General features: G+C 36.1%; 1 protein-coding gene across 9 annotated transcripts in view; it reads left to right on the top strand.

Annotated features, from left to right (window-relative positions):
- Window positions 1-13,561, top strand: part of ZDHHC21 (zinc finger DHHC-type palmitoyltransferase 21) — a 69,634-nt gene that overhangs the window by 43,398 nt on the left and 12,675 nt on the right. For all 9 annotated transcript variants that reach the window (XM_045470457.1, XM_045470453.1, XM_045470451.1 and 6 more), the window contains one exon: window positions 5,573-5,689. In XM_045470457.1, coding sequence (XP_045326413.1) covers window positions 5,573-5,689 — 117 coding nt within the window. The remainder of the gene's footprint in view (window positions 1-5,572; window positions 5,690-13,561) is intronic.

Here is a 13,561-nt window from a genome sequence, read left to right as displayed (position 1 = left end):
TAGTAGAGAATGTAAGTTCAGGGTCCTTCACAGGCTCACTAATGCTTGTTCAGATCTTCCTGAAGTTAGCCGTTTTGGTGGAGATGGCTCGGAACTTGATCGTGTTCTAATTTGCGTTTCTCCAATGACTAATGATATTGAGCCCCTTTTCACATGCTAACTGACTGCCTATTTTGTGCAGTGTGCCTGTTTAAGTGTTTTGCCTATTTGGTGGTTGCGGTTATTTGACTTTTTTTTTTTTTTTTTTTTTGTAGGGCATTTTAGATTTGAGCTCTTTGTTGAGTATGTGTGTTGTAAATCTCTTCTGCCCTGTAGCTTGCCTTTTCTCTGTTGATGGTATTTTTTGATGAACAGCAGTTTTTAATTTTCATGTACTCCAACATCAATCTTTTCCTTTTTGGTTAGTGTTTTTTTGGGTTCCATTTAAAAAGTCATCTTCTATCCCCAGATCATCAATATAATTCTCCTACGTTGTCTTCCAAGTATCGTATTTTTTATATTTCCACCTGGAATTGATTTTTGTATTTCTCATGAAGTATGAGTCAGGGTTTCATTTTTTTCACAGATGGATAGCCAATTGATTTAGCACCATTTATTAAAAAGAAAATTCTTTCCACTCTGCTCTGCAGTGCCACCTTTTTCATAAACCAAGCTGTATGTGTGAGTGTCTGTTTCTGGTTCTTTTCTAGTCCATCGGTGTATTTGTCCTTGTGATGGTACCGCTGTCATAGCTATAGTTTTATAACAAATCTTGGTATCCAGTGATGACTCCTCTTTTTTCATTATTTTTGCTCCCTCAGGAGCCTTTTAAGACATTTTCTCCACTTCCCTCTATGAAATCACATACTAAGGAATAAGATTTTGTCAGGTAGGATAGATTTGTGTATGGCCACAAAACTATTGAACTAAGGCGATCCTCTCCCCCCCCCCCCCCCCCCCCGCAAGAACCAATTTTCTCCCTCCTTGGGGGCAATATGACCTATATTGAGAATGCATGCAGTCAACCAAACCCTCCCACCTTTTTCTTTCTATATAGGAGTGGTATGGGATTCGTTGTGTTTTGTTTGTTTCTGTGAAATTTAGAAACAGCTTACTTAGTAATTTGTACAGATCAAAACAAAACTTTTAAAAAGCTGCCACCAGTAGACTATGTGCTCTGCTGGTGGGGATTTTTATTGGGATCGTATTAATGTTATACATCGGTTTGGATAGTTGACACCTTTAACAGTACTGAGTTTCCTGATCATAAGCATAGTATAGCTCTAAGAAGAAAATAGCTTTGAGAAGAAATGGGAAACAGGGGGAGTTCTATAACCATGAGTGAGTAGTTAAAACTTTTGCAAAGAATATTCACAGGTTTGCCAGTGAGTTCCAGCTCTGTCAAATATGAAGGGAAACAATAATTCCAGTCTTCCACCAACTCTTTTAGGAGAGGAAACTCTCCCCAACTCATTTTATGTGGGTAACATATGTTGAATACAGAACGTAGCAAGGACAATAAAGAAAGAAAATAATAGGCTAGTCTGATTATGACCATAGGTGAACAACTTCTACCCAAAATATTAGCAAACTGAATCTGATTCTGTGTAACAAGCCTGATCAAGTTGGGTTTATCTTAGAAATGTAAGGTAGTTTTGCATTAGAAAATTCGTCAGTATTTTCGTTACATTAACAGATTAGAAAAAAATCATGTGTATATAGATAATCCTTTAGACAATGAAATTAATGCAAAATCATTAATAATAGAATGGAGAAACTGGAAGTTCCCAAATTAAATATGACCAAAAAAGTACAAGACCTCTAGGGGGAAAATTAGGAAGCTTAATGGAGACAATATATGTGTGTCTGTGTGTGATTGTGTATTGTAACTTGAAAAACTAATTTAAAAAATTTTCTGGAAATACAGATTATCTAGAGTAACTGAGACATTTTTGAAAAAGAACAAGAAGGGATGACTTGGTCCATTAGGTATGGAGACTTAGCCATGGGAACTAAAATGTGAGGCACTGGTACAGGGACAAACAAAACGAGAGAACAGAATAGAGAGGCCATGGCAGACGCCTGCATGTATGGACACTTGACCTCTGATCACTGAGGAAGGGAGAGTTTTTAAAATAAACCATCCTGGCACAATTGGATATCCATATAGTAAAAGTAAATTCAGACCCCTGTATTTCACTGTGCACAAAAGAATAAACATCAAGTGATTAGCGACCTAAATGTGAAAGGCAAGACTATAAAGCTTTAAGGCTTTGGATGATAATATAGGAGCATGTCATTATGACCTTGGGGTTGGGAAAGGCTTCTTAAACAGGGAATAAAAAGCACTAAAGGGAAAGACTGATAAATTGGACTAAATTGAAGCACTTGGAGTTATCAAAATACGCCATAAAGAAAGTGAAAAGGTGGACTCAGAGTAGAAGAAGATATGTGCACTCTACAACTAAAACACGGTAGTGTCCAAATGGTATGAAGAGTGGCTCCGTAAACTTGACCTTCAGGGTAGGGATGAGGGAGAGAATGTGACGGGGAAGGAATGCATAGATGAGAGCTCTGTATGGTTTCAAATGTCCTGTTTCCTGAGAGGGTGCTCTTACCTTTCTCTAAACTGAACTTACACCTTGGGCGTTTTCTGGATCTAGCCACATTTCTTAACAAAAAAATGGGAAAAATGAAAACAATTAACAAACACAGTTACTATATCAGTTTGCTAGGGCTACCATAACAAAACCCCACAGAATGTCATTTTCTCACAGTTCTGGAGGCTAGAAGTCGAAGAGCAAGAAGTCAGCAAGTTTGGGGTCTCTGGAGGCCTCTCTCCTTGGCTTGCAGATGGACCACCTTGTCGCTGTGTCCTCACATGGTCTTTCCTCTGTGCTCAGGCATTCCCTAGTGTGTGTCTGGGTTTCTATATTTCCTCTCATGAGGACACCAGTCAGATTGGATTAGTGCCTAGTGTAAGGGACTTGTTTTAACTTAGTCACCTCTTTAAAGGCTCTGTCTCCAAATACTGTCCTGTTCTGAGGCACTAGGGATTAGGACTTCAGGATAGGAATTTGGGGGGAGACCTATTCAGCCATAACACTGACTGTGTACTAAAGGTCTTGAATAGCAGATGGGCTCTTGTGATTTGGATAAAGTTTCCTAAGCCAATTTTTAAATCTCAGAAGTGCTTCATCAAAAAAACAAAAAACAAAAAAACTAAAGATGTTGTGTTCTGAAGAACTGTGCTAAATGACTACGATCTGGGTTTAGTACTGAAGATGTTAATTACGTGTATGTAAACTTAGAATGCTATTGTATTTTGAAAATGTTAAGAGTGCTAAAAAGAAATTTCTCCAAATATCTTACTGTTTCACACAGATACTCTTAAATGTAAGTGTGCAATGAAGTGAGTAGTAAATGTAATGTTAGAATTACATCTTTCAGTTTCATCATCCCCAACATTTATTAATTGTAGTTGGCTGGAATTTTTTTTTTTTTTTATTTTTTTTTTCAAGTTTATTTATTTTTGGGACAGAGAGAGACAGAGCATGAACGGGGGGAGGGGCAAAGAGAGAGGGAGACACAGAATCGGAAACAGGCTCCAGGCTCTGAGCAGTCAGCCCAGAGTCCGACGCGGGGCTCGAACTCACGGACCGCGAGATCGTGACCTGGCTGAAGTCGGACGCCCAACCGACTGCGCCACCCAGGCGCCCCTAGAGTTGGCTGGAATTTTTTAAAAGCTCACTTTACTGTGCAGAATTATACAATGGAGACCAAAAGGCTTATGGGAAAATGGAGGCACAACACCCAGAAACTCGGTCAGTGACACTCAAAAGGGTCAGAGCCTGATAAAAACAGCAGCACAGTTTCACACACATTAAATAGTTAAGAAATACATAAGTACTATATTGAACATGGCAAGGTCCCTTTTAAGGACCTGCCATGTTGTTGTGGAAGTGGGCATCAGAAGGGTTGCAGTACTGACAGAAGGGGAATCATCTGGAGTTGGAGGGAAAGTTGTAACACCAGATGTGGATGAATGTGGCCCATAACACAAACAACTGAGGTAGGTGGTAGGTGTTCGGGTGTGCGTGTGTATTTTGTGTGTTCCCATATGCCGTGATTTAGCTGGGTGCAGTTTTCCTGCTCATCTAGGGGTTCCTCCCAGATGAAATCACACATAAGCAAAACCAGAATTCTTGCTGCGCTCTCGTTGTTGCTTCATGTATCAACGGTGTTGGAACAAATTTGTGTTTTCAAACAGCATTATAGCAGGATTCACTGCACTTAATGTTTTTAGATCTTGCATAGCTCTACCTTTTCATCTTTGTTTTGTAAGGACTCTACATGGGGCTTTTTTCACTGTGCTTTTGAAATGACTGCCTAACATGTGACTGCTACACGGCACCTAAAATGTCTTGGTGAATTTAAGTTTCTCCAGGCTAATGAGTTAAATGGTTTGGGTGTGGAATCAGATTTTTGCTTGAGTCTGGTGGGTGGTCACTGTGATGCACAGAAAAGCATCAGTTCTTTTGTGTCAAGCAAGCTCGTTATGTTCGGTGACCTCCCTCTTTTTGATGTTGCTACCAGGATACCTTTAAGCCTTAACCTGAATCAGGTTTTAAAAAGCACGTGGGTATATGTTTTGGGGGTCCTTCCATTCTTCTGTTGCTTCTATCCACTGTGACAGTATTATACCAGAGCTTAGCCGCAGCAGTAGGTTTCTAGAAGTCTTTGTTCCTTCCCTCCCTTTCACTCCTCTGGTCTGCTTGGTATCAGAGTGCATGAAATGCTTCTTGTTTTCCTGTCTTTCCACCACTTTCTTGGGTTCACCCTTGTTTTATGCCCTGAGCCAGAAAATCCATTGTCCCTCACAGCATTTCCATTTCTCCTTTCTGTCTAGACATTGCAACGTGTTTCTGTAGTCTTCTGCATGCACCCCCGTTATAGCATATATCACATTGCTTTGGAATTTTGCAAAGTTGGGTTCTGTCTCTAAATAAGCTGCAGCTTCTTCCGGGCACGGACATATCTTTCTCATTTTGGCTTTTCTATTACACAGTGCATTGCTCGGCAGTGGGGGTCGGGTGAATGGATGGATGAATGAATGAAGTGGGCTCAAGAGCTGGTCCACATGATCCTATCATTTGTGTTTCCCCTTATTTTGCCTAAGTGACATCACCTCTAGGTGTCTTGATCACTTGAATTTCAATACTATGAATCAGGCTTGTGCATTCAAGCTTTTTAGCAGTATAATAATAAAATTTTCTTTTGTATAACCAAAGATCGTACAACATGGTTTTGTGTTTTTTTGCTGCAAATAGTAAATGAGTGTGACTAATTTGCAACTTTAGGTTTGAGGTTTTTTGACACAAGAGTAGTAAAAATCCTATTTTTTTTCAACTTGCTACTATGAGTTAAAACAATTATTTTTGAAATTTTCTAATATTTATATAGAAAGTGGAATAAACTCGGGAGAATATTGTTAAGATAATAAGTTAATTCATTGTTAATTCTTGACTCTTACTGAAACAATAAATAACTTTTCAATTTGTTTTTAAGGCTTCCTTTTTCCTTCTTCCTATAGGACCTCTTTGTGGTTAGGCATGAATTGGCCATAATGAGACTAGCTGCCTTTATGGGCATTACTATGTTAGTTGGAATAACTGGACTTTTTTATACTCAACTAATTGGCATCATCACAGTAAGTATCTATTTTTTAATGTAATGTATTTATGAACGTATTCCCTAATTATGAACTTAATTCCAAGAAGCTACAAAAAGTTTAGCAATTAAAGGAGAAAATTACTCACAGTCATTTATATGTTTTCATTTCCATATGCCTATGTAATTTTAAAGTAGTTACAATCAGTCTGTAGAGGACGTATGCAATTTTGTATCCTGGTTTTAAAAATTAACGTATTTCTGTGTGGCTACAGACTTCGTGTTTATTGTTTTTAGTAGTTGGATATACTCTGTTTAGTGAATATACAATATTTTAATGAATAGTTTTCCTGTTGGTCAGCATCTAGTGTGTGATCATTTTTTTCTATATTACAAACATTCCTTTGAACATTTCTTTTCCTCTTCAAATTATTTATTTACGGTAAATTCCAAAAAATGGAGTTGCTGGTAGAAACATTTTATTAATAATTCTTATTTTTTTGCGTGCATTTATTAACCGTATAGGATTTATCACAGCAGAAAAGCTCAAAAAGTGAGAAAAATTATATTGAGTAAGGATTTAAGTTTGGTAATACACTGTATTGTAGAAGATGTGGGTTAAGGTTTTCTCATACATTGTTGGTGGTGATGTAAATTGGTGTAACCTTTTTGAAAGGTAAATTGTCATTGTGTATCATACTTTAAAATGCATAGTCCTTTTGATCAGCCTCTACGTGTTTATTTTGTAGAAGCTATTTTATTCATATGTGTGTACATAAACATGTATGTTAAAAAGATCTCCTTAATATTATGTGTAATAAACATGTATGTTAAAAAAGATCTCCATTATGCATAACATATGTATTGTGTATGAAAAGTGTTTACCAGATATGTTCAGCGAAAAAAATATATAGTAAAAAAAATGTATCAAGACTTACTATAAAGTAACAGTAATCAAGAAACTGTGGTCCTGGCACGAGGATACACATATAGATAAATGACATAGAATTGAGAGACCAGAGCTATATATCTGTGGTCAGTTGATTATCAACAAGGGTGCCAAAACTATTCAGTGAGGAAAGGAAAAGTCTTTTGAACAAATGCCGCTGGGATAATTAGATATCCACATGCAAAAGCATAAAGTTGGACCCTTACCTCATATACATATATATACATATACATATACATATACGTATACATATATTAGTTCAGAATGGAGTACAGACCTAAATGGTAAGATCTAAAATTATAGACCACTTAGGAGAAAACATAGGAGGAAATTTTGGAATAGGAAATAGTATCTTAGATATGATATCAAAAGTGCAGGCAACCAAAGAAAAAAATGGATAAATAAAAAACCATAAACTTTTGTGCTTCAAAGGACACTATGAAAAAAGTGAAAAGGCAGGTCATAGAATAGGAGAAAATAATTTATAAATCATGTATCTACTAAGGGGGTTTTATATCTAGAATAAAGAGCTCCTATAAATAATAAAAAGCCTAATTAAAACATGGTGAAAGGTTGTGAATGGAGATTTATTCAAAGAAGTTATCCAGTGGACAACAAATACATGAAAAGATGCTCAACATTATTAGTCATCAGGGAAATTAAAATCAGAACCATAACGAGGTACCACTTCACACACACTAGGATGGCTATAATGAAAAAGGAGGGGTGCCTAAGTGGTTCAGTCCGTTAAGCGTCCGACTTCAGCTCAGGTCATAGTCTCACGGTTCATGGGTTTGAGCCCCGCGTCGGGCTTTGTGCTGACAGCTTGGAGCCTGGTTCGGGTTCTCTTTCTCTCAGTCTCTCTCTCTCTCTGCCCTTCCCCTGCTTGTGCTCTCTCTCTTTCTCAAAAATAGATAAATTGACATTAAAGAAAATAAGGTTGGTAAGGATGTGGAGGAATCAGAACCCTCACACACTGCTAGTGGGGATGTGAAACAGTGCAGATAACAGTCTGATAGTTGTTTTAAAAGTTAAACACAGAGTTATCACTTCTCTTATCATTCCACTCCTAGGTATATACCCAAGAGAAATGAAATCTATGTCCATGCAAAAAATTATAGGTGAATATTCATAGCAACATTATTCATAGTAGCCCCAACCAAAAGCAATTCAGGTATCTATTGCTAATAACATTTTGTATATCCACACAGTGGATATTATTTAGCCATAAAAAGAAGTAAAGTGCTGATTCATGATATAACATGGATGAGCCTTGAAAACACTATGTGAAGTGAAAGAGACCAGTCACAAAAGGCCATGTATTTGTATAATTCCATTTGTATGAACTGTCCAGAATGAGCAAGTCCGTAGAGATGAAAGGAGATTAGTGGTTACCTGGGGGTGGAGAGCTAGCGGGGCTGGAGATGATAGCTAAACGGTTCAGAGTTTCTTGTACGTGATGATGAACATGTTCTAAAATTGATTGTGGTGATGGCTGCATGACTCTATGAACATACTAAAAAAAAAAAAAGTTGAAATGTACACTTTAAATGGGTCAACTGTATAGTGTGTGAATTATATGTCAATATAGCCCTTTCCAAAAAAAACTATTTCTAGCATAAGTTAAATGTTAATTTTATTCATTTTGTATATGGTTTGTTGATATCCTTTGTTTTCTTAAGGTGTCCTTTTCTCACTGATCACTAAGAAAGGTTAATAAAAAAGTTAACTTTCAAAAAAAAAGAAATAGTGCAGGAGATCACTGTCTGTCTATGTCTGTCCTACTGGCTGTATTCAGACTCCTTTGGAAAGGCACATTAGATAGCGGTTCTGGTACTGGCCTCTGAACTGGAAGGATGCAGTCAGATATGGAAGGAAAACATTTACTGTATAACCTGTGTTTCCATATTTTATAAGGTACTCATAGTAACCTTTTTTCCCTGGGTTTTATAGGAAACATTTTTAAACACACGGGAACTTTTAAGGAATTTTACAGTGGATACCCAACCACAATTAACATGTTAGAATACTTTACCTCATTTCATACCATCTATCAATCTGTTATATGTTTTAATACATGTCAGAATAAATCACAGGCATCAAATTGTTCACCATGCAAATCATCCACTAGAGCTCAATGCTTGTTTACGTGTTTTTCCTATGAGGCAAAATTTCCATACAGTGAGAGGCATACGTTAAGTATGACTATTGGATGAGCACTGACAGAGGTGCACAGCACAACCCAAAGCCTTTTCACAACACAGAATATTACCATCACCTCACAGGAGTTCCTTCCTGCCTCACATCAGTAAGTCCGCAGAGGCACCACTGATGTCATTTTGTTCCCCACCATAGATTAGTACTGGTTGGAGAATTTCATATGTATCCATTTATGTAGATCTTCTTGTGCTCAAAATAATACTGTTTTCATCCATAGCGTTGCATGTGTTGGTAATTCCTTTTTGTTGCTGAGTAGTATTACATTGTATGACTAGGCCACAAGTTGTCTATTCTATTGAAAGAGGGCTGGCTTGGTTCTAGATTGTGGCAGTTACGAATAAAGCTCTGAATATTTTTGCTCAAGTCTTTTTGTGGAAACCTATTTCATTTTCTTGGGTCAATATCTGGGAGAAGAACGGCTTTGTCACTTAGGAGAGGCTTACCTTTTATTTCATAAGCAACGGCCAGATCTTTTCCCCAAGTACCAGTTGCCCTCTCCCCAACAATATATGAGAATTCTGGTTGTTCCACATCCTTGTCAACATTTGTTGTCATCAGTCTTTAATTGCAGCCATTCTGGTAGGTTTTAATAGCATCTTGTTTTCATTTATATTTCCCTGACGACTAATGATATTGAACACTTCTTCGTGTGCTTATTGGCTGTTCATGGATCGTGTAATGTCTGCTTAAATATATTTTTACTGTTATTCAGCTTGAAATATTTTCTAATACCTCTTGTGATTTTTCTAATGATGATGGTAAATAACATGGTATTAATAACAGTGATGAGGATGAAAGTAGGTCTTTGCCTAAATTCTTTTTTCTCTACTTTTATATTAATTCCCAATTACTTTATAGTCCGTTCATCAGTCACGTCAGAATTGCCAGATTGTACTTGCATTGTTTGAATTTTCACATTGGATTTACCGAAATCACTGGTGTATATTTTTGTCCCCTGGAAGGAGAATTCTCAGATTTTTCCAATTTCTTACGATGAATGACTGAAAATGGACATTTGGGACATTGCTGCTAAGAGTACAAGCTACTTATGAGGGCCGTCAGGGGTTTATAGCCGAGGGCAGCAATTTCTTTCTTCCCTAGCAGCCCCAGAAGCTTCAGAGGGGAGGGTTTGGCAGCAAAGCCTTCAACATCTTTTAAGAATCCCTACTTTAAAATTTTAGCATTCACTTCTGAGTTGGCCATAAAGTTATTTACTGAATTTGTTGGTGTTTGAAGGATGTGTAATATCAAATTCTGTTCTGAGTCTATTCTGTATTGCCAACATGTTAATGTTTTTCAAATTGTATGATTTTTTTCTTTTGCTATAATACTGAACAACATTGTCTTTAGAGAGGTTGGTTCTGATGTGATATTTCTAAAACTAAGTAGAAACCACGGTGTTTGTTTTTTTTTTTTTTTATATCTAATGCTTTCTCCAAAAGTTTCATTTCTTTCTGTATATGTATAGTACCCTCTCAGAGTACTCTGTACGGGACAGTTCTGATGTCTGTAGAAGTTCGACATTTGTGAAACATTCAAAAAAGAATGCAACGTTAAGAGAACATATACACTGTATTTGCTAGTCTAGTCTTTACTCACCACTCACTGTACTTCCTCTTGAATCCCAGTACTTCAAACAATTACAGTAAATTTTAACTCCATTTACCTGGGCTTTCATAGTGAACTTCTAGCATCACTGTTTTTGAATGAAAAACATTTTTTTTTTTTTTTTTTTTAGGGTTTCCAGAATGCACTCCTCCTCACATTGATTTAAGGCTCTTTAAGGCTTAATTATTTAAGGTCATTTAACCTCAGTATTAATTTTAAATCTAATGAATAATTAGTATTTAAATAAAGTAGAACCTAATATTTTAATTAAAGTTAACATACAGAGATCATGCTTACTTTTTAAAATACAATATGCTTGCTGTTTTCATCTTCTGAAAAATTTAAGACTACCCACAGGAAATGTCACACCTGGGTGTTTTTGTCGTAATTTGAATCCGTGCATCTCTCACAATGTGAAAGAAAGTGATGAATTTGTCAAGTAGTATAAGAAAGAAGAGGAGGAGGAGGAGAAGTTACAGTAAATTTAATCCTTCCACTAAAGTCTTCCTCCTTCCCCTATTCCTGCACCCCAGAGACCAAGAGGCATTTTGGGAAAATACTGGTAGGAGTATTATTTCGTCATATGAACTGTCATTACGTAGCTTGAACGTAGGCCTGTTGGACAACAAATACACAAAACACAGGCTATCTTTTTGAGGTTTAGGTTGAGATTTTCAGGAAGCAGTACCTCAGTTTTCAGTAATTTTTTTCCCATTATTTGTTCTTACTTGGAATAAATACATCATTTCTCTCCATGTAAGAGGGAAAATCCTGTCTTCTTATTGACAGTAGAAGGTAACAGGATAATCACAGTAATGATAATCTGATGTCATTTTAGATTTAGCAAGAGCAGATTATCTGTGACCCAGATAAAATAACTAGAAATTAAATTTAAAAACAGTGGGTTTCTAATCTCATTTCCAAGGTTAAAAGATCTCAACACAACCAGATGTTTCTGTGGAATAGACTAATCTTAAACCCAATTTTAAGGGATTACCTTTGATTATTTTTAGATTTAACTTTAGGCATATGTTTATAAGTTGGTAAATTTTTAGTAAAATCAATATTGAAATTAAACTGTTTTCAAAGCAATCTGCTTTGAAGCGTTCTTTATTTAGGGAACAGATTATTCTAATTATTCCTTACTTAGCCTGGTTAGCCTTTTTCTGTTTCTGTTTCCGAATGAAATGGATAGTGATGTTGTTATTAATGTAATTGATGTTGTCAGAATTTCTTATTGAGCAGTAGTTCACACACAGCCAAGAATAATGTCCGTTCTGATGAGCACCAATACTAACAGTGCTGGATGATTGTATTAGTCATGTTTTCAGTCACCGGGCTTGGAGAGAGTTCATCAAGAAACGCTAGAACAGCTGGTACAGCGCCTTCTGGTGAGGTTCTGACAGTGAGCTATTGTATACCATGACACTGCTCTGACAGTTTATCTACATTTTGTATACAAGCATTTTTGTTTTCTGGGCACCGTGGAGTTTATATAATAGCTTAAGCTTTTGATGGCGTCTCTGGAGCATAGTGCTTTTCTCAGTTGTGGTGAGGTTGAGGGTAGGGCGGGGAAGATGTATTTAGCTGTGGTTTTGTGCTTTTAAATTCTCAAAGAAAAAGAAGTGAGCTCTTGCATTTGTTCATAGGTACTCTTGTGGGACTCTACTTGAATTACTAGAGCTAGCTTAAAGTAAAGCTTTTCAAATTAAGAGGGAAAATGCTCCCCCACGCCCACCCCCCCCACCCCAAATACTGACCCATGGTTCCTTAAATAAATACAGAGAGAATCACAAATGCAGGGTGATTTCAGTTTAACTTGGTTATCTTATGCAGTGAAAAGTATCTTATGTTCAAAATGTTAAATTAGTTTAAATGAGATTATCTATTAAATAGCATTCTCCTTAATCAGACAATTAGTGGGCTTACCTGCCTTTTACTATGTATCCAGAAATGTGTCCTGAGATTATTAATCCTTATAATTAAATTTTGCCAAGTATCCCACTGAATCAATGTGGTGAATTAGCGGCATTCAGTACAATCTGTGTACAAATTATGTTTGGTTTACTCAGCTCTAAATCAGCATTGCAAATATGGAAATTATTGCTAATTATGCAGAACCCAACTCACTTACATTTCTATAAAGGACGCTCTGTATAGCATTTTGTTTTCCTTTCTGAATTATATTTTTTGTTTAATAAAAACAAAGTGTATTTAATAGAATACCTCTACTTGTAATATTATATGACATATCTTCTCAGTAGCTTTAAAAACCTAGAAAAGTCATTACAATTTAAAATGTCATTTCTTCTATGCTTTTTAATATTACATACTAATATTGGCTAAGTATTATTTCTTTGAACTTGAATACATAGAAAACTCTAGAACCTGGGTTCCCCTGTGCCAAAGAATTAGTTTAAATATATACTAAGTCACATTGCATGGTATATAAAAAGCATTCTTTTAAAAAATGCCTGCTAGCATCAAAATTATTATGTGTGGAATTATATTGCTCTTTAGCATAATATGTTCCTGTGTGAAAAATGTATATATATTGCATCATCTGTCTGCTCAGTGTCATAACTTCCCTGTATATCTGATAATGTTAAAAGTAATTAAAACTATTTAAATCTATTTCTAGAATTTCTTCCATAGGAATACTGCATTTTAATTTTCTCAAAGCATTACTAATTGCTTGAGTGATTAACTCAGTGCTTTTTTTTTTTTTTGGTGAAAAAGTTAAACATTTATGAGTTTTCATTTTACTTGCAATTTTCCACGTTCACTTTATTTTCTCATGTTCTGAATCTACATGCATTTTTTAAAATCTGATTTAAAACATTACTGTAGAATTGGAGAAAACACTGAATCCTGTATTTACGGTTAATTTGTAGATCTTTTCCACAATGATTCATATGCTTCTGTCACATTCTGTCAATACGTTAGTTACTCCCTAAATCTCAGCCAGAGAGGCCCATTACCATTAGCCCATCCTACTTATTATGCTGGTAACCAAAAATCTTTTTGAAAGTATAATTTTGTATTAAAAATGTAAGAGTAGTTGACAGGGAGTGTTGATTGCAAACTTAGTTTCCAGCTGTTTCAAATATTCAGTTACAGAGCTTACTTATATAG

This window comes from Leopardus geoffroyi, chromosome D4, assembly GCF_018350155.1.
Source record: "Leopardus geoffroyi isolate Oge1 chromosome D4, O.geoffroyi_Oge1_pat1.0, whole genome shotgun sequence".
Taxonomy (NCBI): Eukaryota; Metazoa; Chordata; class Mammalia; order Carnivora; family Felidae; genus Leopardus; species Leopardus geoffroyi.
This window is presented reverse-complemented; position numbering and strand designations above follow the sequence as displayed.